The following is a 25,344-nucleotide window of genomic DNA, read 5'->3' as shown; positions in this document are numbered from 1 at the left end:
AGTACCGATGACGCGCAAGCGACATCACAATGGCTAGCCTCTTAAATTAACAGGCAGCTTCGTGTTATTTAGTTTATAGTTTATTTGTTCTCCTCGTTATAAGCACGATAACATTGTGACGTCACAACATTCCTTTGGCACGTTTATACTTACAATATAATTTGTACATTTCCATTAATTGTAAATCTTTCCAAAAAATTGCATCGATTTCCGAATATAATTTACGACCAACTATTGATACAAAATTAAAAAAGCGACTATTATTGATCATCTAAATACCCAATTATTAATTCTGCGTCTATTTTTCATTTTGCATAAATTGTATCGGAATTATCTTCTTGCAGTCTTAATGAAGTTTACATGTTCAAATATAAAAATGCACAAAACACATAATTACTCCATTTTTAGAAATATGCAACGCTCTTAAATATTTAAATATCCACCAAAAAAACTGTGCGTTTTATTAAATGCAACCTAAGTACTATTAATAAATAATTTAAAAATAAAATATATACTAAAAAACTGAGATATATATCAGATCACATGGAACAAGATTTGAAGACTAACTATTCTACATATTAAAAAGTTTATTTTATAATTTGTGACTAGGCAGAGAAGCGTTTAGGCGAGCACTTTAAGTAACACAACTAATAAGGCTGATGCAGATCTAACAGTGCACTTTCATAAACATTAAGAAAGCATAATAATTATACAAAACTGGAATACATTTGTAATAAAGAAAATATTTTAATAAAATTGATCGGTAATGTTAAATAGATCTGTTCTTTCATCTAGGTGCGCCCCTCCACTTTAAACTATCGTATCTATCAAATATTAATAATTTGTATTATTTGATTGCCTTGAATCTTACTCTAATCACCTCACGCACACTAATACATCTCGTAAGGACGAGCTAACGCAACCGACAACTGAGCGTGAAGGGGCGCGCCTTCCTGAGTGAATAATCTTTAACTTGTTATGTTCTTCTTCTTTCTAATGTCAAATCAATAATGTCAGAAAGAGAGAACAATTGTTTTACTGAACTTCCGCTAATCAACGTTAGTAAAAATCATTGAGAAGTTCGTGCTCTTACCGCCTTGAAGGCACGCGATATCACGGCACTAGCTTTTCGAAATGTGTCGAAGAATCCACGATAATTAACACGGGCGTTGAAATCGATATTTTTTACTAAAATATTATAAACATCTGATGTTGATACAGTCTTACTAATCTTGTTTAGCGGGAGGACAGTAAACGTGCGTTTCATAAATTACATATTATGTTGCGTTTTCTCTTACATATAAAATGCTTAAACGTAAATAAATGCATTGTTAGTTAATATTAAAAGATAAATTTGATAATAATATATTTTTTTAAGTAGTAACTCTGGAATGTTATTTTTAAAAGATGAAATAAATGAGATTCATCATTCGTTTAAAAAATAAATTAGAATACTGTTTACTAGAATACGAGCAGATTAAAGTTGATTCGTACTGGAGTATAGTTCAAAATTAAGTATTTTTCATAATATTAATCATAATAAGTACTATTTATCATGTTCATTAAAATAAATCAATGCAATATGTTATAAAGAATTGTACGAAAGTAAATACATCTGTAAATAAGTAAACCTCAAATTCGAATGTCATACTGTGCAACTAACTAAAAAAAATATTTCGAGAGCTTCGCAAAATTAGACATGCGGATACATGGAAAATGAATACAAAAAAAGTCATACAAGTCTCCAGGTACTTCAAAAATATCACAAGAACGCGTGCGACTGCGAAACGAACGACGACTGCCAAACGAACGCTAACGGCGAGCGGCTCGCGACTAGGATCAGAACAGCTCCACGACCTTGCGCTTGACGTAGTCCTTGAGCGGCGCGTAGTAGTGGTGGCGCAGCGACACGAGCTCCGGCTTGCGCTTCAGCGCGCGCAGCGGCGCCCAGTCCGTCTCGAACAGCAGCAGCGCCGCCAGCGCCAGCGACAGCCACACGAACACGAAGGACGGCACAAAGGCGCGCAGCAGGCTGAAGGGGCGCGGCGGCGGCGCCAGCGCGGGGGGGCGCCACTCGTCCGCCGCCTGCGTCGCCGCCGACTCGGTGGACGAGCGCTCGTAGGCGTCGCACGGCGCGCGCGGCCGCTCGTCGCGCAGGTGGTCGCAGCACGCCAGCGCGATGTCCACGGCCGGCCCGCTCAGCAGGCAGCCGCCGTCGCACGCCTCGCCCTCGGCCGCGCCGCTCTCCTCCAGCGGCGCGCTGTGCGTGGAGCGCGGCAGGCTGCTGTAGCCTGCGGGAGGACTCGGGTTGCAGGCGGCGGCCGGGAACGGACAGCGTTTATGCACTCGTGTTAAATTACCGAAATCTCCAGTCATCGGCGTCGAGGGCGTCGCGGGAACGCTCGACGCTTTCCTCTTGCCGCTCGAACTGGAACCCTCCTCCTGTGCGGGCGAGCATTATAGTGTCTCAGTATTCATATAACATTACCTCAATAGAACATTAGACACTCTTGTGACTTAGGACTTAAATTATATGAAGATACAGTGTATTGAGATTTTCAAAACGACTTTTGTTATTTCATATGTATGTCCCGGTAAATTTATTTGTTATATTTACGTGTGTGAACTTAGCCCTCTTACAAAAACTTTCACTTCTAGGATCCAGCACAGATCTATAATTCTTGATAAGTATTTAACGTTCCGTCCAATAAAACTAAAAATCTCGCTTTGTAAAAATAAGATGTTAACTTCGCAAATAAATCTCTTTGAATTTCCAAGATTAAACTTTACAGCAGAATCTATTGAGTTCTACGCTTAATGTGTCATAAAGCAAAGCTTCAATATAAGCAAAAGCAATAAATGTAGTCATTATGCTGAACGAAAAACTTCTTTAAAAAAATCTTACAAAAATTTTTAAAAACAAAAATGCTGTAATTTTCTTTAGAAATTTAAATCAAGTCATAACTTACGACAGAAAGAGAGCAATCAGTGTTTAAACACGTTATTGTATAGTTTAGTGTTAAGGCCTTACGTCTCTTACTGACCTGGGAATCTCGCGGTGTAAGTAATCCGTCCCTCTCTAATATTTCCCGTTCGGTTCTACCAAAATATTTGAACTTTGTGCCCCAGGAAAATAAACCGCCTCCCGAATATACACAGGCGTCAGACGATGATGGAAGACTGTAATAAAAAAATAGTTACTTTAGAAAATAACAAAAAAAAAATGAAATTGTTATATTTATAAGATCCTAATAGTAAATCTTGTGTTGTCTCACTTTATGTGTTCCTATAAATTATCAGAAATAATAAACACGAACTCTTATTAATTAACGAATTAAATTCGTGTGCAAAATTTCAGCTGTGTTCTATCGGTAAGGCGAAACTGGCTTTGTAGTATTCTTTTAAGATTTGACCGAGACACTCCACACATGCTATTCGCATTAGCGAGGTGATAAGAACTTATGCTAAACCAAAACCAAGAACAGATCTAGGCATGACTTCACGATCAAGATGATGCATGATGAACCAAATTCTGCACCATCAGTTTTAACACCAATTTTAGCGGCCACTTCACACCAAATTTTTTTGAGACAGTGGTACTTCACCGGCTGTGCCTATTATTCGACTGCAACGCAAAGGTGTGGCACTACAGCTATTACATTAGATATCATTACACTCACGTAAAAAACAGCATTTGTTCTATGGCACAACACCACACATGACGGCATGCTGCACCGCTGGGACATTTGAAACCAACTGTATGTTTTTTCTGAAAATAAATAAAGGAATTGTTGAATTAGAACTATCTTTTACATTAAAATGTCACAAAGTTATCAAAGCAGTTTAATTAATACCACCACTTACTTCAGGGTAGTTCAAATGAACGATAAACATGCGACCTTCAAAGTTAATTTTATGTACTTCGGACCACTTGAAATGATGAGTCTTCCGGCTACCTTGAAATGTCAGTATACCGCTGTGATTAATTCCCAAATACAATTGATTGCCTCTGTGATCCTTAAACATACATACAAAATAATCATATTATAGTAGCAGACCCAGTAGACAGCAATTACTCAGCCTTGAGGAAAAACATTTTTTGAAAATTTCTAAAATCTAATGGGAAAAAAAAACAAAGGAAATTTACTAAATAAATTGGATACTTTGACATGAAAGGTTCATTTATATTTTCAAAATATTTGTATTTACTTTAACAGGATGTGGATCAACTCCATATGTATCTAGTTGGCATGCAATCTTCACGAATGTCCTCTCTGCTTCCTGCGTGGACATGCCCTTGACTCCACCTGTTCCGCCTGGTGTTCCTTCCATTGGGTCTCTGTGTAGCTCCTAAGTAATAATATTTTATGTTCATATCTATGCACTATAATATATCTTTAAACGAAAAAATTAAATCAAAATAATGGAATTTTACAAGTAAACACTTCTTAAAAGTACAGGAACAGCCAGTAAATTTGCCACTCCTGGGCCATGGCCTCCTCTACCTTTAAGGAGATTTGGAGCTAATTCTACTATGTAGGTCCAATACGGATTGGAAACATGCAGGTTTCCTTATCATGTTTCCCTTCATCCCCAAGTAAGAGACACATTATAAACATAAATAAAAGCACATGAAAATTCAGTGCTGCTTGCCCATTTTGTGTTTTTAAAATCACTATCATCGGTTAAGATGCAGATGTTCTAACAACTGACTCATCAAAAAGCTGCAGTTTATTATTGTTAAAATTGTATAGAACAACATGTTCAATTGTACTTAAATAGTTTTTTAAATATTGGTTGCTTATGACTTTATCATTGAATTATCAAGAACATAATACATACAAAAACTCACAATTGGTACTTATAGTCTAGTTATAAAAATTAGGTTTTTTTTATCTAAGAGAATAAAGGGATTAGAATGCCCTGTAGTCTACTTAAATGAAGGCCATTTGTTTCTTGTATAAAGCATAGTACCCCCTTTATCACTATACAAACACACATTATGTAACTTCATAACCAGTGTAATAAGAGCAAAGACGTCAATCATTTATTTCATACAGTTCAAAGCTATTAATAGCTCATTGCTAGTCAAGATGAGTATAGTACTATGCCTATAAAGTTGCTACTTAAACTCTTTGAATATTGTCTATATAAATCAATCAAAAACTGTGTATATTGTTTTCTTTTTCTAAACTAAAAATATATTTTTAAAGTAAAACATATTTGTGTTTTCTTTACCAATACCATTTTATTGAACTTTACCTAAATCTAATTATTGTAATATATATATAAAATATTATTGTAATATTATATGTAATATACTTAATGTAGCCATCAAATTTAAACTATGGGGAAATGAAAATTTTTCTCAATAATAAATAAATAACATTAAAATAATAAATAAAGTTATAATATATTACAATACATAAAAAACATATTACCTGTATTCTTGCTTCAATAGCATCTGTTTGTCTTAACAATAGCCTCATTTCTGTGACATAATTGCCAACATGTATATTGGGATCATAATCACCCAATTCAACTAAAAAAAAATAACATACTTGCAATAAAGTTTAGTAACTTGTGAAATACATTGAATATACATTGTGCAATTATTTCTGAAAGCTGTACACAACTTGTGCAATAGTCTTACATTAAAATAAACATTGCAGAATATTATAAAAAAATATTTTTGAACTTTTGAGTTTAGTTAGATTTTTATTGAAAAATACTCCAAATTGCTATATTACATTCTATTTGGAAGTAAGCAGTTGATTAGTAATTAATAGTTTTTTCTATAGTTAGATCATTGTCATCCTCATTATATTTATTATACAAAATTTAATAATATTTTATCGTAAATGTGTGTTGAATATTTTTTTTAGGTTCTATAGCCTACCAATGTTAACTTGAGTTGTAATTATTATTAGACCAATATTGCACAATAATTAATTTTAAATGTAACATAATAATTATTATCCATTCCCTTATAGTATCCATTAAATTGTAGGATTAATTGTATATTATCAAACCTACTACTTAATGATGTAAATAACAAATATCTGTGAAGGACACCTATAATTTTATTACTAGAATTGCACAAAAACTAGTTGTATCATAACCCTTTACAGTATGAATGTCTAGAATTAAAAATAACCTTAAATTAATATGATTTATATACAATGAAGATTTTAAGTATTACATTTATATGATCATTTATTTTTAGTACTACCACTTTCATATATTTCTAATTAGCTTTAAGATTGAACGGTATATAATACAACCAGCCATTAAGTCCAACTTTTGTACGAACTATATTATTTATGGTAAAAAAAATATTGAATGAACTAAACTTACTCTGTATGATAAGCGCACCAAGCATGGCAGCCTCATTTGATGTGCAGTATAGTCTACCATGTAGAAGGTCCCTCTTCAGCTGCAAATATATCTGAAACCTGGTTACATCTTCCTTTAATAGCAATGGATTTGGTGGATAAAATTTCACCCGAAAACTGAATAGGATTGGTGAGGCATCTGAAAAAAAATTATTATTTATTTAACATTTTATTTATGGTTTTTTTTTATAAAAATATATATACATAAAATAATTTAAATATTACCTTTGACTTGTTTTAATATCAATTTAGCCAAGTGCAACCAATGCTGAAAATATATAATTCCATCATTAATACATAAAATATTAAATCTAATGTTTGTTTGTACATTTATAACTTATTTAATATTTACTAACCCTCTGACCACCAGCATCTACATATCGTAACCCAAAATAGTCCGTCTCAGTGAGATTCAATTGTTGACAAACATGTTCTAAGAGAAATTTACCCTTATAGCTTGGCTGTAAGCAATAATAATTGTTTCAATTTTAATAAATAAAAAGGCTTCGAGAAACTATTACTGGCAGTAATTTCGAAAAAAAACACTAAAAAGTATTATTTCCTATAGACATGGATTATGCACAATTTTTTTTTTTTTATGTTACTTGCTAAGAACGTTCATGAAAATGTCATCTATAATTTCTGATATTAACTCTAAATTTCATAATTAATCATTATTTTAAAATGTATACATTCATAATTTGCATATAAACTTACGTGAAATTCACATTCTAATATTTCAGTATCTTCTAATAATCGTACAGTACATTTATAAACAATATTGCTATCACCACGACTTTTGAACATGCTGAAAATTTATGTATTTTTCATTCAATGACTAGAACAAGCCCTATTTACTACTCATTTTACTGATTGCTTGTATTTGAACTTGAGGAATAATTTTGAAACCACATGCTGAAAATTGGTTTATAGGCAATTTCTAAGAAGGAAAAACATTTTACACCTTCTTTCTATTTTCAATTCTTAATAGTTCGTCAAATTTGACACAAGATCAGGAATCTACCACAGAGACATAAGCATAAGGTGCATGTTTAATTAAGTAACAATTGTAATTAAAAAAATATAACTTTTTTGGGAAGAAAAAGAAACAGAGGAATATTTTTTATAGTGATACCGCATTTGGTGTTATACATATTACTATATATATGCATTTTACGTATTTAATAATTTAACATGGAAAATGATGCAAAAAAAAAGCGAGGAAACTAGATGCGGCTTGTGAGGTAAGTTGAGAAGTTCTAGTCCTACTGTATATTTTCTCAGATGATGTTAAAATAATTTAAAATTGGTTATTAATGCAGTAGTAATCAAATGATAATCAAGTGAGAAAATATATTAAACAAAAAAGGTAAAGATCAGCATTATACAATTAAATTAGTTATTTTTTTTATTTTTGAGATCATCATACATACTTAATAATAAATTCATACTATTAAAACTATCAAACAAAATCACAATTTGCTAATGTTGCAAATGACTAATGATAGACACATGTACACACGTGGTGTAGTAAAGCCAGTCATTGACTGTTCTAGTTGGGAAATCCTACATCTCTATAAATATTCAAAATTAAATGCCTTATTAATATTCATAAAACAGCTATTGAAATTAAATATAAGGAATCAGTGTAAGAAACAATTTTTTGAAAATAATTTAGAATCAAAATCATTTAATGACTACAAATTGTCAAAAAACTTTTAAGAAACTCATGTTTCTAAACTTAAAATAGGTGGTGACGTCAAAAAACATAAAATGTTTCCAGCTAGAAAAATAAGTATCTTGCGTGGGTAAAGTTGACACGTTGATTCATCAGCATTAATTTTTAGCTATTATTGAAATGTTGTCGTGTAAACTTCTAAAGAATTTTACTGGATTATAGTGATCAATTTTTTTTTTGCATTGGCAAGAAATATCTATTAAGATATTTATATTACATATTGCACACATTATCTTAAAAACAGAAAGAACCTAAAATATATTTTAAGTAGTGTAAGTTTTCAAATTACAGTAAAAAACTTACTCTAAATTAATAAACATAGTAAAAGATACTTTTGATAAACTTCATAAATAAGTCAAAGTTTTCATTACTTAAAACTGTCATATTCTTTAAAATTAAATCAAATTATGTTTTATTTAAATAGGCTTTTACATGTGCTCTCGATTCGTCATTTTATAGAATTGTATTAAAAAGTAAAGTCAAGTATTTCAATGTCCCACTGCTACTGTGCTGGGCAAAAGCTTTCTCTATCTTTTGAAGGTTAGAAGCTAACTTTACCATGCAGCTCCAATGCATATTGGTGCATACACGTGGCAGATTCTTCTTTACTACATGCAGTTTTGCAATGTGTGACAATGTGTCAACATCTTGACCAAAATACAATATTTATCAACAGCAGCTTCAAATGGTTAAGACTGCTCCAACCTCTTCTGTAGCCCCTTTACAGTTCCTAGTTTCACTATAATTCCAGGTAATATCTATTAGTGGTGAAAAGTCCTTAAAAATAATTGAAATCATGTAAAAAATCGGATTTAAAATGAGTAGTATCTATGACCGGATTTATCTTTATAGCAAGAATGATCAGCAAGATGTGCCGAGGTGGTTGGAGCATTGTGTCGTAAACCAATGTTTACAATGCTTACATTGTTAGCCAATAAACATTGGCTAACAATGTAAGCATAGGTTTTTTTTATCTTATTATATCGAAAGTCGGGGGTATATTAAACTAGGAATAGTGTGTAAGCAATTTTTATTCTTTTTGGTCCGAAATGGAGACCTTGTTTTTCTTTTCATATTTAAGTCCAAAATTTTCAACAAAATCTATGTGCACGTTTGTTTCACCTATGATCAACGTTTCTTATTTATATTTAGAGATGTTTTATATTCATATTATACGAGTTTTTAGAGAATTAAAGTAATAGATCTTCTAGGGTTTTTATAACTTAATTAGCTGTAAATTTAGTTGTCACTGCTTCGGTTTTAATACCCCTAATATTTTCAATATTTACAGTTTTATTCAGTTAATCTATTGATAAATTATTAGGTTTATATCATGGAACTGTGTCATGGCATAAGTCACATTTTCTTCTGAGGCAATTTTCATTGTACTATAAACAGTTGGACCACTTAACGTTTCGTTTGTTATTCTTTTAAAGTCACTAGATACTTTCATTTCTTTTAAGCCTCATTTTATTTCAAATTTTCCTTTCTACAATCTTATATAATTTTAAATAATCGCATCCGTATTTTTGTTCTATGTCCTTAACATGTCTAAATTTAATTATCGAAGCTCTTGGGTAATCTTTAAGATCTTATTCTTCAATAGCTTTAATTAATTAATTCATTCACTCTGGGATACTGTTAAGAGTCGAATTACATAATGTGACCCCCGGTCACGGCTATTGTGGGGAAAATCTGTGTACGATCGCACCTAAAGCGACGACGACCACTGTGGCACAGATTGAAACACCACCCAGCATACCTAGAGGATCCTTCTGGAGTCCTGTCCCGCGTGGGATGCATAAAGGTAGATCCTGGTCCATGGTGTAAGTATATAAAATACTCATGCTTACTTTACAGTTACTTATGAAATTATTAATAATTTAAAAATAATTTGAATTTGGGGTCCGTATGAGGTTTTCATCGTTTATAGACAGAAAAATTTCAACTATCATAGGTACGTATACCAACACCTTTATTACAACAATTTACATTTTAAGAAGAAACGTTATTTCCATTACAAGAATATATAAACTTTACTTTTATTGCTTATCGAAGTGTCGCGTCGTACTTCATCATCATCATCGCGTCGTACTTAAAAGAAAATAATTCTACAATGTCATTATTAAAGCTAAAGATATAAATTGAATCGAAATATAAGAATATTTTATAGGTACACGATTATATAACATATTACGATTTCTGTAGAGCTAAATAAATTATAACACACAAAATTTTATGTGTAACAATTTAAACCAAATACAACCAAATCTAAATATGAAATTAGGAAAACTATTTTGTTTATGAATGATTTAAAGTCATGATAATTAAGCTGAAATTATTAAATTAATATTGTTAGTAATTTACTGGTGCCTTTTAGTTAATACTCGAAGATAATAACATTTTTTTTAGAGATATTTGTAAGTTTTTTAAATAAGGAGATTTAAGCTTTTAGATAGCCACACTAAACAGCGGAAGTGACTATGAACCTTTCCTTCCAGGCGAAAGAAAAACCATTTCTCGTCCATTCTGTTGGAGTCTTTCTCGGATAATACACGCTATCCGTGGTGAGTGTCAGAAGAATTTAAGTGAAGTGATAAATCCCCAAGTGCAAAAAGTATTTTCTCTTATAACTTTAAAAAATTGTGTTGGTATAACGATATATTTTAAATTCATTAGCCCGTTGTTTTAAAGTTTGTAGTTCCCGTTATTATGGTGTAATTCTGAAACACAGTTTTCTTTGTGTGTCGATTGCAATATGTTGTAGTTGTACCGTTTTTGCTATTAGAATTCTTTTGTTTCTCAAATAACGGGTATTTAATTTCATTCCTTCTTTAAAATAATACTTGCTTACGCGTCATATTATATCGATACCGACCGGCACATGTTACCACGTGGTTGTGATTCACTTTTCAACTTTTCACTTTGAACTGACTTATGTTTTAACTGTTTATAAAAATAATATCAATCTAAATAAGTTTTCTCATTCGTCAATTTACATATTTTATCCCCATAATGGCCGACATCCATTGTGAAGTGTCAAGATAGGGCGAGGCGACCATGCGGCCGCCATATTGCCGGTCGCATATTATACCCGTGTATGAGGCTATGACCTTGTAGTAGTGCATCGCAAATCCTTGTTTTCGTTGTCACATCAATAAGTCTAATCTAGTGTAATTTCTTTCTTTTTAGACTAACCAAAAATGGGCAAGGAAAAGATTCACATTAACATCGTCGTCATTGGACACGTCGACTCCGGCAAGTCCACCACCACCGGTCACTTGATTTACAAATGTGGTGGTATCGACAAACGTACCATCGAGAAGTTCGAGAAGGAAGCCCAGGAAATGGGTAAGGGTTCCTTCAAATACGCCTGGGTGTTGGACAAACTGAAGGCTGAGCGTGAACGTGGTATCACCATCGATATTGCTCTGTGGAAGTTCGAGACCGCCAAATACTACGTCACCATCATCGACGCTCCCGGTCACAGAGATTTCATCAAGAACATGATCACCGGAACTTCACAGGCCGATTGCGCTGTGCTCATCGTCGCCGCCGGTACTGGTGAGTTCGAAGCTGGTATCTCTAAGAACGGTCAAACCCGTGAGCACGCTCTGCTCGCCTTCACTCTTGGTGTCAAGCAGCTGATTGTGGGTGTTAACAAAATGGACTCCACTGAGCCCCCATACAATGAATCCCGTTTCGAGGAAATCAAGAAAGAAGTATCTTCTTACATCAAAAAGATCGGTTACAACCCAGCTGCCGTCGCTTTCGTACCCATTTCTGGCTGGCACGGAGACAACATGCTGGAGGCATCCACCAAGATGCCCTGGTTCAAGGGATGGCAAGTGGAGCGTAAAGAAGGTAAAGCTGAAGGTAAATGCCTTATTGAGGCTTTGGATGCCATCCTTCCGCCAGCTCGTCCCACAGACAAAGCCCTGCGTCTTCCCCTGCAGGACGTTTACAAAATCGGTGGTATTGGTACAGTGCCAGTAGGCAGAGTTGAAACTGGTGTCCTCAAGCCCGGTACTATTGTTGTTTTCGCTCCCGCCAACATCACCACTGAAGTAAAGTCTGTGGAGATGCACCACGAAGCTCTCCAAGAGGCTGTGCCCGGAGACAATGTTGGTTTCAACGTCAAGAACGTATCCGTCAAGGAATTGCGTCGTGGATATGTCGCCGGTGACTCAAAGAACAACCCACCCAAGGGTGCCGCTGACTTCACCGCACAAGTCATTGTGCTCAACCATCCCGGTCAAATCTCCAATGGCTACACACCCGTACTTGATTGCCACACAGCTCACATTGCCTGCAAGTTCGCTGAAATTAAAGAGAAGGTTGACCGTCGTTCTGGTAAATCCACTGAAGATAACCCTAAATCCATCAAATCTGGTGATGCAGCCATCGTAAACCTCGTACCTTCCAAACCCCTGTGTGTGGAAGCCTTCCAGGAATTCCCACCTCTTGGTCGTTTTGCTGTACGTGACATGAGGCAGACTGTCGCTGTTGGTGTCATTAAGGCTGTCAACTTCAAGGAAGCTGGTGGTGGTAAAGTCACCAAGGCTGCTGAGAAGGCCACTAAGGGCAAAAAGTAGCTAGCGCTGTTAACAGCTCAATTCTTTATTCAACTGCGATACTTCATTCACCGAAAGGTGTTCAGAAGGAAAAAAGGGCTACAAACTCATTCCTTTTCTATATTTTTTACAAGGCTTATACTGTAACATTATTTTATAATTTATAAGGTTATACATATATCTGAACTATTTTGTTACAACAACTAAAATGTAAATTCATAGAATAAAGGTAGCCTCCAGTAATAGATTTGTTTTATTCAACCCATTAGATTTTACAATGTTAAATTCAACAATTTAGCTAAACTTAAAAGTTACAAAATTTTCTTTTACATATATATTGACATTACATAGTTATAAATAAACATTTTAACATTTAAGTTCTGTTTCATTTCCAACTAGAATAATATTTTTCAAAATACCAAATATCCTAATTTATCTCAAATTTTGTTTTGATTTCATAAATAAGTTTTAAAATACTTTTGCTACTTCTATTACATCAACATCTTTAAATTATATATTCTTTTTTTATGTTACATAGTACCTAACCAAACTTAAAATGAATTCTTGTTTTTGAAACTACTAATTATTATAAAGCAATCTTTGGTTTATATAAAAACGAGATGATTATTCATTAGTAATAAACAAAATTTTGTGTTAGTCCATAGTAAAATTTGCTACAATTTTAGTTTCTATACTACACAACTTGTACTATGTAATATACTTTTTTATATAAACAATAACAAAATATTTAGCCACCAAGCATGAGATCAGTAGAAAGAAAAGGTTTGTGAAGTCGGCTAGTATCTGATTTTCAGTTTGCACCTATACAAATGTTGTGCCTATAATTTACACACTTGAAAGTACATACCTATGCTAGAGAAATTTCAGAAAAGTACAAGATTTTAATCTTGATATAAATTTCTTTAATTGATATAAAATTCTAACACTAGCAAAAAAACAGAATGAGTATGACATATATGAGAAAATATCTTGATCGTCAAATAATCTAAGATTATTTTCAAATGAAAAGAACACATTTACTACCAAATATAAAATCAGCATTGTCTGCTATGGGTAGACTTTCTTATTTACAACTCGGTCAAGTTATATATTGCATGGTATTGAATTGTCACAAATATAGTATCAGTAAGAAATACTTTCGTAGATTATCCAAAAGTAAATATTAAACACTAATGCGCCAACCCATACCAGACCATTCTTGCAGAATAAGCTCTAAACTTCTGAAGAGGTAATACAGCAATGAGCTATTTCTTTTACTAAATAAGTTAAAGGTGATAATAATAAACGTGTTCTAGCATTATATATTTTATTCGTATCCAAATTAAGACTATCAAGTAAAACAATAACTACATAGTACACAAAATTACATAAGTAATTTAACTTTTTTTTTTTAAATAAGCATTAAGAAACTAATGATTCACTCCAGCTGTATTTTTCATATTTTCTTCCTGTTCTATTATCGTATTAGCCCAGTCTTCTGCTTGAAGATGTCTCTGTTTCCTAAGATAAGGTGCTAAATACAATTTGTGTCCTACAGCCAACATTGAGGTTATTGATATAGCCATTAACATTTTCACGATTGGACTGGACGAAGCAACCCAGGTCCTTAACATACTCATTTTATTGGCTTAAAGGTTTTTCAGGGTCGCTCTTAATTTCCTTTTTCTTCCTTGGAATAAGTTCATCAAATAATGGTCTCCAAATATAAACGCCACTAAAGACGCCCAAAACAGTTACCAGTGCAATCTGACCTTTAGATATTCCCCGCGGTCTATATATCTTCATATTTTATATCACACATCAGATTTTAATAAATACTTTTTATAATTGTAAATTTTTATTTTCATTTTCAAATTATAACCTCAAAATAAATTAGTGATGACCTTTGTAATTTTGTATCGATGATTAAAATATCGATTCAGATCTAATATTCGAAATTCTTTTCACGATTTTTCGCCTAGTTACGATATATTTATAAACATCATTAGAAGATATATTATTACTAACGTAAAACAAAAAAAGCTTTATATATAAATTATTATTTTAAGTATGTAATTATTTTGTATCGTTATTAACTATAACCCTATCCTATCAAAATATTTTTTTGTAGTAACAAATTAGCTTTAATGTAATATTACGTACGTACGGGTAGTACGTAAACGATTAAGTACTGCTTATTGCAAACATCAAAGCGATTAATCAATGAGCGTAATCGATTTTATAACTAATAACACTTTAAAATTGAAAATTTTATCACTTATCAAAATATAAGCGATAAATTGACATTGACAAGTGTTTGAGAAATGCCACTCTGCCATGTGTTTACTGTTTATTATTAGTGATTCTTTGTAGACTTAAAAAATGGAAGCAATACGAAGGATTCAACCTAATATATTGATTACTGGTTAGTAATAATATTATTTATATTTCAATCAAAATGTACTATATATTGTAATAATAAAATGTAATGTGGTGATGTGATGTCCAGGTACACCGGGTGTTGGCAAGTCTACAATTTCTCGTCTACTCTCAGAGAGAACAAAGTTTTCATGGAGAGAAGTATCTAAGCTTGCTGAAGAGCACAATTGTTTAGACGAGTATGATCCAGATTACCAATGTCCATTTCTGAATGAAGATAAGGTAAATAATTACAAAATATATATATATATATATATCCTTAATTATAAATAAAACCATAACCAACCATAATTTTATTATTAGTTGTTAGACATAATGGAGGGTATGATGGCAAAAGGAGGTAATATTGTTGACTATCATGGGTGCGAGTTCTTCCCTGAGAGATGGTTTGATGGAGTCTTTGTCATAAGAACAAATAACACTTCACTGTATGATAGATTATCTGCTAGGTAAGTATCAGTATAACTGTAAGTTAGTTATGACTATCCAATAGCTGTCAGTTTTATTAAGTACATAGATAGTTGAGAGAGAATAGATGTTGTATTATTAATAAAAGATTACATGTTAGTAACACATTAATCAAGTAAATGAACCATCACACCTGAAGTGTGCATTTTAATATAATAAGTGCAGCATGATGACAAAGTTTTGTATGTAGTACAGATTAGTAGTTAACTGTGAAGTGCCATGCCTACACAACAAATAACAGCTAATTACTTGGTCAAAGATTTTTAATTTATCATCATTAAGGCCTGTTTTAAATAAGTTCAATTATTTAGGTTTTTTACTTTGGTGTCAATGATTGTCTATAATATTTTATCTAGTTATTAATTATTTTAGACTTGTCTATTAGTTAGAGACCAAAAATTAGAATATAAGTAAAACATTGATTATTAAATATACATTATTTTGCCCTTAGTATCAGATTGGTTTAAAAACATTTTTGTTTTCAGAGGTTACACTGGTAAAAAATTAGAAGATAATATACAATGTGAAATATTTGAGACTTTGCTGGAAGAAGCACAGTCATCATACAAACCAGATATTGTGCAAGAACTACATAACAGCACTGAAGATCAGTTGCATTCCAATGTTAATACAATTGTGGAGTGGATAGAAAGATGGAAAGAGGAAAATATATAATAAGAGATTATAGAATTTGTTTTTCTTTTGTCTAAATATAGTCAGTGGATAGAACACGAGGATTCCACTTTGGCTTAAATATTTCCATTCAACTTTAACATAGAATTTATTCTTTACAATATTTTACCTCTACAGTGAACAAAGATTTTGTTATTAAAAATGCATCATGCATTTGCTTCGTGGTAGGGTTTTATGCAAGCCAGACATTCTACAGCCAAAGGGAAATACTTATAATTAATTATAACATATTGTGTTCCATTTTGGGGGATGAGTGAGCCAGTTTAATTTGAAGCACAAAGGGAATAACATTTTACTTCCCGAGTTTGGTAGTGCATGGGTGCTATGAGAAATCTATACTCTCTATACTAATATTATAAATGTGAAAGTAACTGTCTGTCTGTCTGGCGCGTTTTCATTACCACACCAATGATTTGATGAAATTTGGTATGAAGGAAACTTGAACTCTAAGGAAGGACATAGACTACTTTTTTGCCTAACACATGACAACCAACCCCTAAAACGAACGAGCGAGTGAAGCCGCGGGCGACAACTAGTGATGAATATTTCTTACAGTATCACTTATTATGAATTGGCCCATGAGGGCCAGGCTATCTGTTAAATTACAAAATAAAAATCCTCAGTGTTAAATTTCTTGGATATTGATATTAATTGAAAAAGGCAGTTCCTAAATATAAACAGCTTTAAGGGCCAATGGCACAGAATAGATTGATACACTAACTCGCCACTCGACTTTAAATTAGTGGCTCTCTTTCGTGAGTGAAAAATATCTTTAATTACTCTTCCTATATTAAATTATGTAGCTTTCGATCTTTTCTTTATTTTTTTCAAGACAAGCGCGAAAGTGTGCTTGGTCTTTGGGAATAAAACTACACAATATAAAAGTACCTATTTAAAAATTATCATTATCATCAATACCATTATATATCGGTTAATATGAAATATAAATTAATATGAAACACAAAATAAGATGATGTATTAAAAAAATATTATTATATTATCATGTTAAACAATGATTCCATATATTTTTTTAAATTGTCCACGAGCTATGTTTAAAACAAACTTCTATTTTAACTTTCATGGTATGGCATGGCATAGTCATCGTCGCCTACAGGCGTCAAAAATTGTATCCAGACGGCCAACGACGTAATATCATCACTTTTGACCCTTAATTGACGTAAAATGTAGTAACGAATTAATTTAACTTTATTATCATCTCCATAGTTCAATCAAATTTAAAATTTCAGTTCATACACCCACACCACCTAGATGTCCGAAAATCCACAACAGCGCGATTTTTAAGACATTTTCTGCCTCGCACAACCACTCTGTGGAACCAGCTTTCGCCGGCGGTTTTTCCAAACCGATACGACTTGGGAACCTTCAAGAAAAAAGCGTACTCTTTCCTGAAAGGCCGGCAACGCACCTTCAAGCCCCCCGGTGTTGCAGATGTCCATGGGCGGTGGTAGTCACTTTCCATTAGGTGAGCCTCCTGCTCGTTTGCCACCTCTAACATAAAAAAAAAAAAAATACAAAATTTGAACTCTGAAATTCATTTGAGCTACATTAATATAGCTACTACAAACCTATGCAATCTTTATCTTATCATCAATTTAGGCACGAACCCTAAACTAGCTTCGCTACCTACTACCCACTAGCTACCTGATATATATCTGGTGAATATGTGTGGTGTATCTATAAATATAAAACTCATTTTAAAAGGTGTTTTTATAAGGAAAAATAATTAATGTAACACAAAATAAAACAACAAATTTTATAAATATTCCTAATTTATATTCATTTTCACTGACAAATAAGAAATGCGTATAATTACTGTATTTCGAATAATATTGGGGCTTTATCTATGAAAAAGCTAGGTATGAAAGTATGTTGACATACAAATGTATAAAATAATCATTTCATTAAAAGTGCAACTACTGACCAATTTTCATTGATAAATCCCAAATAATTGGTAAAATCACTCGTATAAAAGTTGGAATGATAAAAGTTAGTCCTCGTACGAATTTTGATCATTTTTCATTTCTTGTAAACTACTCTTATTACAAAATAATCTTATTTATTTAAATCAAACTTGTGTAAATGAAAATTATCTTGCACACAACAACCACTCATTCCATACACTCACAGATCTTTCATGGAAAGTTTACATCACAACATAAGTTTTACAACTCGTCCTTGACATTTCCTTTTCTGTCCCAGCCTTTGAGCTCATTGGATGCATTGTCAGCTACATATTTGATGAAGTCTTCAACAGCACGTCCTCCCTGTGATCATTGATATAATTAATTCTTTATTTTACTGTTTAAACAAATAAATATGATCATTTTAAAATATTATGCAATAGTAGGTACCGAGCCCGATGTCCGTGCCACATCGGGCATTGTTGAATAAAGAATGCATATAGCCCAATTGGCTTATAGCTTATGAATCACCCTGTGTGTCAATTGGTGAAAACCGTATTAAAATCCGTCACAGACAGACAAAAGCGGCGAAGCTATGTTTTATGATACTTAGTTATTTTATTTTTTTAGGATTTAAGCAGAACTTACATTGTATCGGACAGGTTTCTTAGAGCTGTCCTTGGGTTTCCAGTAGATGGTGGGGAAGCCAGAGACATCATATAGAGACTTGGGCCAATCATTGGCAGTAGCGTCAATTTTGATGATGTCAACAGGTTCATCTTGCAACTGTAACAAAAATTTGTTGTAATTACAAGCTTATCCCCTTCTGCAATAGCAAATATTTACATAACTTATAAGTGTCTATAGTCTATACTAAAGTCATAGATACATATTTTATTTACCTTTAATAAGGTTTTTTAAATCCTCAAGTAAGAAATGATTTGGCTCCGTAGTGTTAGTTACCTAGGAACTCGTTTAGTGGAATGGACTTTTAAGATTGCAGATTCTTTACAATTATAGTATAAGTAAATTATAAGTATTTTATACTTCACCTTTACACCGAGTTCCTCCCACACTGGAGCAAGTTTCTGACAATGTCCACACCAGGGAGCGTAAAACTCGATAAGGGCGTCTCTGTCGCTGTCGGTAACAAGTTCCTTGAAGTTTTTGCCAACTGCTACTTTAACTGGACCATCGTTGCTAGCAGGTACAGGTTCTGATTTGATGAAAGGCTCCAATTTGCCATCGACGAGGTCTTTAGCGAAGGCCATAAGGTCTACAATGCTGTATAAAATAAAAGAACAAAATATATAAGATGTTTTAAAGGTATATTAACCTCTGCCCAGGTAAAATAAGCAGAATTGTTTTATTAATAATTCTTATAACAAACATACTTAAGTCAATAACAAATATAGCATATTCCAACTACAGTAGTATATAGCACTACATATATAGTATTTAGTCGAGATCTCCGATACTCTGTGATGTTGAAAATGGTTTTGCGAAAAAATGGCGTTTGAAAGTCGACTATATTTTACGGAAATTTGGAAGTAAAACTTGTTTGTTAAATAAAGATATAACAATAAAAAAATGTTATAATGAATAATATAGCATAGCTTATTATTGTTATATTAGTAAATCGCATGAAATATGTAAATCTGAGGTATGTTTATCTTTACTCTTTCTTCGATACAAATAGGGTAAAATTCATCCAGTAATTTTTAATTTCAATTACATAGCTGTGAATTCAAAGAGCTGTAAAATGTAGTATATTGAGTTCAAATATAAAGTTTTTATTTTTTGAATTACCTGAACTCGGCACTCATTACAAATTTGTTTCCATCGCTGTCCTTGCCAGCTACCACGGGCTTATCGCCCTTCGCGAAGTCGATGCCGTAATCGTTGAGCTCGTGCATGAAGTCATCCTTATCGCTGATTGCGAATGTCACTTCAGTCATTTCCTTTGCAACCTGGATATAGATATTAATATAGTAACTGCCCGAAAATGACCTGTCTCTGAGCTAGGTTAGGTGTCCCCTATTTTTTAAAGAAAAGGTACTTGTTCCACCACGCTACTAACGGGTTGATATATGAACTGAACGGTAGATATACAGATAGGAGATATGAGCAATACTTAGTATCGCTATTCGGCGGTAGAATATTTCTGTATTTGTATTTCGATTAGAAAGATGAGAAAGGTAGTGTGACTACTAATGTCTATGAGAAGTGGTGACCACTTACATTTTGCCGTCACTCGGTTCCTATGTTGTTCGCGATATTTTTATTCACCGACGAGCACGAGATGAATTATGACCAAAAATAAGGCTCAAGAAAATTCAGTGTTGCTTGAACAGGTTTGAACCCGCATCTTCATCCCTTATCGATCGGTAACAATAATGTAATATATTCTACTATGTAAAAAGTACTTCAAAATGTTGATTTTCCTAATAAAGGCCACACAAAAATATATTACGGCAAAATAAACACGCTTTCTTGTCGTAAAATTAAATTAAATTTTAAACCTTTTTATTCCCGTAAAAACGCTGTCAGTCATTTTGATGACGTCAGATTGGTAAAACAACAGTCGTGTATGCACGACCGGTAAATATTTGGTGTTTTTTGGGAAAATAATGAATTAAAATCGCTATCGTTGGAGTGTAATGTACAAATACTAGCATTAAAACTCCAGAAAAGTTGTTTATCCATTATGTATATTATAAGTGCCAGAGAATATTAAAATGATAGATAGTATTTGCCTATCTGACGTCACACCATGGCGGGTCGTGTTTTGGGTCACGTGATTTTAATACACATGTAATAAATTAATAATGCGCTTTTCTGACTCAATATCAAAATATTTAAGTATATTTCTATATATATTTTAATTTTTATTAAATTACATAATATATTTTTAGTACCGAAAATATTTTATTATATTTATTTATAACGATGATATCATTTTTAGCGTTCATATCTATAATTTAAACTACTTCAAGTTAAAGTGTTAAGTGGAGCTAGCGGAGGAAACATTGCATTAAATACGTATTGCGCTAGTGTCGGTTATATTGGCTCATTGTTGTTATACACAATATAATGAATATGTAGTCATATACACTTACGTCGGTATTATTGTCTGTATAGACCTTCACTTCAATTTTTTTTTAATGTATCATACCTAACAAGTATAGTGTTTTTTTTTTGCTGTCTTACATTAGTCCTCTCTGAGTATTTTTTAACATTAAAATCTATGAATGTCGTCAATTGGAACGACAATCCAAACTTTTATATGTATACTAGAGTGTATTGAATGAATAAATTATCCTGAATTCCAATTTTGAATACCTTAAGCACACGGTTCCTCCAGTAGTTGGTACCCTTGGCGTTCTTGACGTAATCGACATCGTAGTAGGCTACAACAAGCGGGTTTGTGAAATCTTGGATGTTCTCCTTTTGACGAATGCCGACCAAGCCATGGCTGTAGTAACCAACACATATACAAATTATAAATACATTTTACGACAATATATTAAGAAGTATATAAAATCGATTAGTATCTTCTACCTTGAATTATTTAATATGTTCTTCTTGAAAAAGAAAATAATTGAATATTTGTAACAAAAAAACATTTAAAACGAGCAGTACTCACTACCCGCAACGTCGCTTAAAACTGTTAAACTCGCTAGTCATTGGGTGTATATTATTTAACCAATGTTTTCCGGAGCGTATAAATCTTATCTATTGTCCAGGATATAAGCTATCAACATGACGGATTTTATTAAAATCTGTCGAGTAATTTCCGAGCGATGCGTTCTCACGCAAACATTATACTTATTATAATATTCCATACGGTTGTAATTTGGAAAACTCATTACAAATGTTACTTACTAATTCGCTTTGATGAAGCCCTTCAGAGACGGCTCGCCCTTGTATTCGACGAAGTCACTTTCGAATTTGTTGTGCAGGCGTTTGGGACGGTACAGAACAACGTTGTCCCTGGAGAATAAAAATAATACATCAATAATTTATTAAATTTTGTTATTATCAGGTGCAAGGTATTATCATGCAAGATTATCATTTTATTTTACCTCATAATCGTTGTAATTTAATTTGTTACGTGATAACATTTTTCACTTATTGACTATTTCTGTGATAGGTAGTTAAATACTTCGCAAGACCATTAACAGCAAGAATGTCAGTCACGAAACTTGTAGGTAATTTTAATATGAATAAAATAAAACAAGTATGTATATTTGTTATACTAAAATTAGCATTTGCATACTCGTTTTATGACGTACATATTTTACGAAACATACTTTATATTAAAAAATGTAAAAAATTGGCATACTGAATTTATTATTCACTAAACGTAAAATTTGTAGTAATTATTAAAATCAATAAAAAAAAACCAAGAACAAGTGACCTATTCGTGTAATACAATTTTAATCGACGCATTTGTATTAAATATATGTGAAAATTGCAGGTTTAATAAAAAGATGTTTTACCGTTTCAAGCATTCTTTCAAATCCTTGTGAATTCAGAGTAAAAAAAATATATTGACTACTAACAAAATTTTTATTTTTATTTTATAATATAAAAAAATTAACTTCGAATATTTCTCTAATATGTAATAGTGAAAACAAAAATAAAGGACAATAATATAAAAAATATATAGGTATATATTTACAATACCTAATCAGTTACTTCTGAAATCTATGCCTGCTAAAGCAAATCAAAATAAATCGTTTAGATCTTATCACCTGAATTGATAACCTCCTTCACTAAATCCTTCATTTTTGAAGTCTGTTCAAAACTCTTTAATACAGTAGGGTTATTATTAAAGCTTGCTGTATTAATGAATGGTTAATTATATTTCAGCTAATTTAATTTAATCTGTGGTTGTCAACATTGATTGAATAGCACTATAATATGTTTTTATATGTCATTATGAAAATGTGCAAAAACTTTAAGGAAGATAAATGTTAAAACTCTCAATTATTCTAGAACATTAATGAGAACTGTATTATTTTATCAGTTCACAAAAATTAGTATTATTTTAAATATATAAAAAAAAAAATGAAGCAACCATTGTGTTAAGTACACAAGTGTTTATTAATGAAAATGAAAAGAAATTTATGTTTGTATCGAAATGAATATTAACCAGGCACCAGTGTATATTTAGTATACATATGTTGTAATTAAGTAATACTTTGCACCTGTGAAAACATTACATAAATGAATCAAGTCACCAGTCACACAGTAACAAGCTAATTTACTAAAGGCTGTAATTAAATAAATCAATAAACCTTATGTTAAAGTTAATAAAATGGATATACTATATGAAAAACTTTTTTATTGGAAAAGTTACTATTATGATTTTTATTTTATTTAATTGGACTTATTCTTGCAACTTGTTATAAAGTTTGATATTTTTAACCAGTATTAAAATATGAGGATTTTTTTTATAATTTAAAAAGGGTCAATGATGTTTTCTAATATTTTGGCTAATTTTATCTAATGTTGACACTGATAACATATCACTATACTTCAAAATGTTTAATTTCATATTCTAGATAAGTCGTTGTTAATTATTTCATGACACCATGACAAATTTTAGGCTAGAGAAAGTCAGTGCTACAATTCATTAAACATTTCTATGTTTTCTTACATATTACCTAAGTCATTTTTTTAGCTTATTTTAAGTGCACAAAATCATCCACAGTAACTAAATTAAATTTAGTAAGTATTATGAGTTAATATATTTATACTATATATAGTTTTAAAAATGTCAGTGTATATTTTTACAAATGAATTTTTAGTACTAAGAATTGAAATAGTTCAAAAATAACTTACTTGTAACCAGTCTTTTCAAGAACTTCCTTTGCTGTTGAGTGTGCAAAGATAATTTCTTCCCTCATCTTATCTGCTGTTTTCAAGAATTCACCCTTAAGATCTGTCTCCTTCTCAAAGAAACCGACGACCACAACTTCATCTTTAGCGAGGATGTTTTCAAAGTTCTCAACAGTAAGCAGGTCCCTGGAGCTTGGACCCACTTGAGCGCGCATATATTTGACAATGCCATCTGTGGAACACATTTTGTTATTATTATATTTACTATTAATAATAACAACAAATATTAATATAAAAAAAAAAACCCTGCAATTCTAAAAAAAAATGCTATATAAATGTTGATTTTATATAGCTATTAATTGTATTTATTTTTATAAGCAATATAATTGAATTTCTATAAGTCTACATAGAAAGTTTATATGACTGATTCAAAAGACACCTACTGAAGATAACTCCTATAACATATTTGATCATTGACCTTAGAAGTTCAATGAACTCCAGTGACTAAGTTAATAATTCACTTACTAGATTCTCTGGGACCATTGTAGTCCTGTGAAAGCTCTCCATTTCTGAAAATTTTAAGTGTTGGATATCCTGACACAGAGAACTTTTCACAGGTACTCTTTCCGCCTTCTGTACAGTCTACTTTAGCTAGAGTTACTGGAGGATCATCGCTCTTTAGCACGCCGGCCGCATCAGCGTATTCGGGTTTTAAGCGCTTACAATGACCGCACCTTATACGAAATATAATTAAATTAAACTGCTGAATTATATTTACTACGATATAAGAATATATTTTATATAAATTCTTACCATGGAGCATAAAACATGACGAGAGCGGTATCATGTTGAGCTATAGCGCTAGAGAAATCGGCATCTGTAAGATCGAGTACATCTTCTTCGGCGGCTTTACATATATAAATTACTCCTAAAAATAAGGCGATTTTAATTAACCCTAACATTTTGAACTTTCACTATAAATTAATCGTGCCTAAGTCTTCGTCGCTCAAGTGAAGCTATAAGTATAAGCTCCTCAGAATGGTGAGGACAAGGACCGGAAAAATACACGATACACGTATATTGCCGAAGATGACATTACCCGGCACAGCGTTGGCCGTTTCTCATTGGCTTATTATGGCTGCGTTCATTGGTGTTGAAAGTTTATTTACCGTAACATTTTCCTAAAATACAAAAATAAAAAATAAATCAGATCAATGACACTTATATTTGATTTAAGAACAAATTATATTGTTTAGATTGTGAATTTA

The 25,344-nt window shown here is 32.2% G+C and overlaps 4 protein-coding genes across 4 annotated transcripts; 2 read left to right on the top strand and 2 right to left on the bottom strand.

Annotated features, from left to right (window-relative positions):
- Positions 1-1,563: 1,563 nt before the first annotated feature.
- On the bottom strand, positions 1,564-7,438 carry LOC113393785 (FERM domain-containing protein 3). Its single transcript, XM_026630833.2, has 11 exons — positions 7,113-7,438; positions 6,752-6,856; positions 6,621-6,663; positions 6,358-6,534; positions 5,442-5,542; positions 4,210-4,350; positions 3,865-4,017; positions 3,681-3,769; positions 3,045-3,180; positions 2,361-2,442; positions 1,564-2,291 (listed from the first exon to the last, which is right to left on the bottom strand). Exons 1-11 carry the CDS (start codon positions 7,200-7,202, stop codon positions 1,840-1,842), a joined length of 1,569 nt encoding a protein of 522 aa, XP_026486618.1. The 5' UTR covers positions 7,203-7,438; the 3' UTR covers positions 1,564-1,839.
- A 3,147-nt stretch (positions 7,439-10,585) lies between these two features.
- Eef1alpha1 (eukaryotic translation elongation factor 1 alpha 1) lies at positions 10,586-12,950 on the top strand. The gene is made up of 2 exons (XM_026630834.2): positions 10,586-10,700; positions 11,326-12,950. The coding sequence occupies exon 2, from the start codon at positions 11,337-11,339 to the stop codon at positions 12,726-12,728; it is 1,392 nt and encodes a 463-aa protein (XP_026486619.1). The 5' UTR covers positions 10,586-10,700; positions 11,326-11,336; the 3' UTR covers positions 12,729-12,950.
- A 2,024-nt stretch (positions 12,951-14,974) lies between these two features.
- Positions 14,975-16,304, top strand: LOC113393762 (adenylate kinase isoenzyme 6 homolog). Its single transcript, XM_026630805.2, has 4 exons — positions 14,975-15,132; positions 15,217-15,368; positions 15,450-15,595; positions 16,100-16,304. The coding sequence occupies exons 1-4, from the start codon at positions 15,090-15,092 to the stop codon at positions 16,287-16,289; spliced, it is 531 nt and encodes a 176-aa protein (XP_026486590.1). The 5' UTR covers positions 14,975-15,089; the 3' UTR covers positions 16,290-16,304.
- A 1,775-nt stretch (positions 16,305-18,079) lies between these two features.
- On the bottom strand, positions 18,080-25,191 carry LOC113393761 (protein disulfide-isomerase A3). Its single transcript, XM_026630804.2, has 9 exons — positions 24,890-25,191; positions 24,602-24,810; positions 24,080-24,308; positions 22,115-22,222; positions 21,572-21,704; positions 20,039-20,199; positions 19,282-19,513; positions 18,878-19,015; positions 18,080-18,592 (listed from the first exon to the last, which is right to left on the bottom strand). Exons 1-9 carry the CDS (start codon positions 25,036-25,038, stop codon positions 18,491-18,493), a joined length of 1,461 nt encoding a protein of 486 aa, XP_026486589.2. The 5' UTR covers positions 25,039-25,191; the 3' UTR covers positions 18,080-18,490.
- Between the last annotated feature and the right edge of the window lie 153 nt (positions 25,192-25,344).

This window comes from Vanessa tameamea, chromosome 2 (genome assembly GCF_037043105.1).
Source record: "Vanessa tameamea isolate UH-Manoa-2023 chromosome 2, ilVanTame1 primary haplotype, whole genome shotgun sequence".
NCBI lineage: Eukaryota > Metazoa > Arthropoda > Insecta > Lepidoptera > Nymphalidae > Vanessa > Vanessa tameamea.
The sequence above is the reverse complement of the archived record's forward strand: the minus strand, read 5'-3'. Positions and strand labels throughout refer to the sequence as shown.

Bases quoted from the DNA above. Each gene is read 5' to 3' on its own strand.
- LOC113393761 (XM_026630804.2), bottom strand. From the start codon at position 25,038: ATGTTAGGGTTAATTAAAATCGCCTTATTTTTAGGAGTAATTTATATA. The intron at 24,309-24,601 runs GTAAGTGAATTA...TGTGTTCCACAG, and splicing joins CAATGGTCCCAGAGAATCTA to ATGGCATTGTCAAATATATG. The intron at 21,705-22,114 runs GTAAGTAACATT...TGGTTACTACAG, and splicing joins GGCTTCATCAAAGCGAATTA to CCATGGCTTGGTCGGCATTC.
- LOC113393762 (XM_026630805.2), top strand. From the start codon at position 15,090: ATGGAAGCAATACGAAGGATTCAACCTAATATATTGATTACTG. The intron at 15,133-15,216 runs GTTAGTAATAAT...TGTGATGTCCAG, and splicing joins ACCTAATATATTGATTACTG to GTACACCGGGTGTTGGCAAG. The intron at 15,369-15,449 runs GTAAATAATTAC...TTTTATTATTAG, and splicing joins CATTTCTGAATGAAGATAAG to TTGTTAGACATAATGGAGGG.
- LOC113393785 (XM_026630833.2), bottom strand. From the start codon at position 7,202: ATGTTCAAAAGTCGTGGTGATAGCAATATTGTTTATAAATGTACTGTA. The intron at 3,770-3,864 runs GTAAGTGGTGGT...ATTTATTTTCAG, and splicing joins TTCATTTGAACTACCCTGAA to AAAAAACATACAGTTGGTTT. The intron at 2,292-2,360 runs GTAATTTAACAC...GTCCTCCCGCAG, and splicing joins GCCGATGACTGGAGATTTCG to GCTACAGCAGCCTGCCGCGC.
- Eef1alpha1 (XM_026630834.2), top strand. From the start codon at position 11,337: ATGGGCAAGGAAAAGATTCACATTAACATCGTCGTCATTGGACACGTC.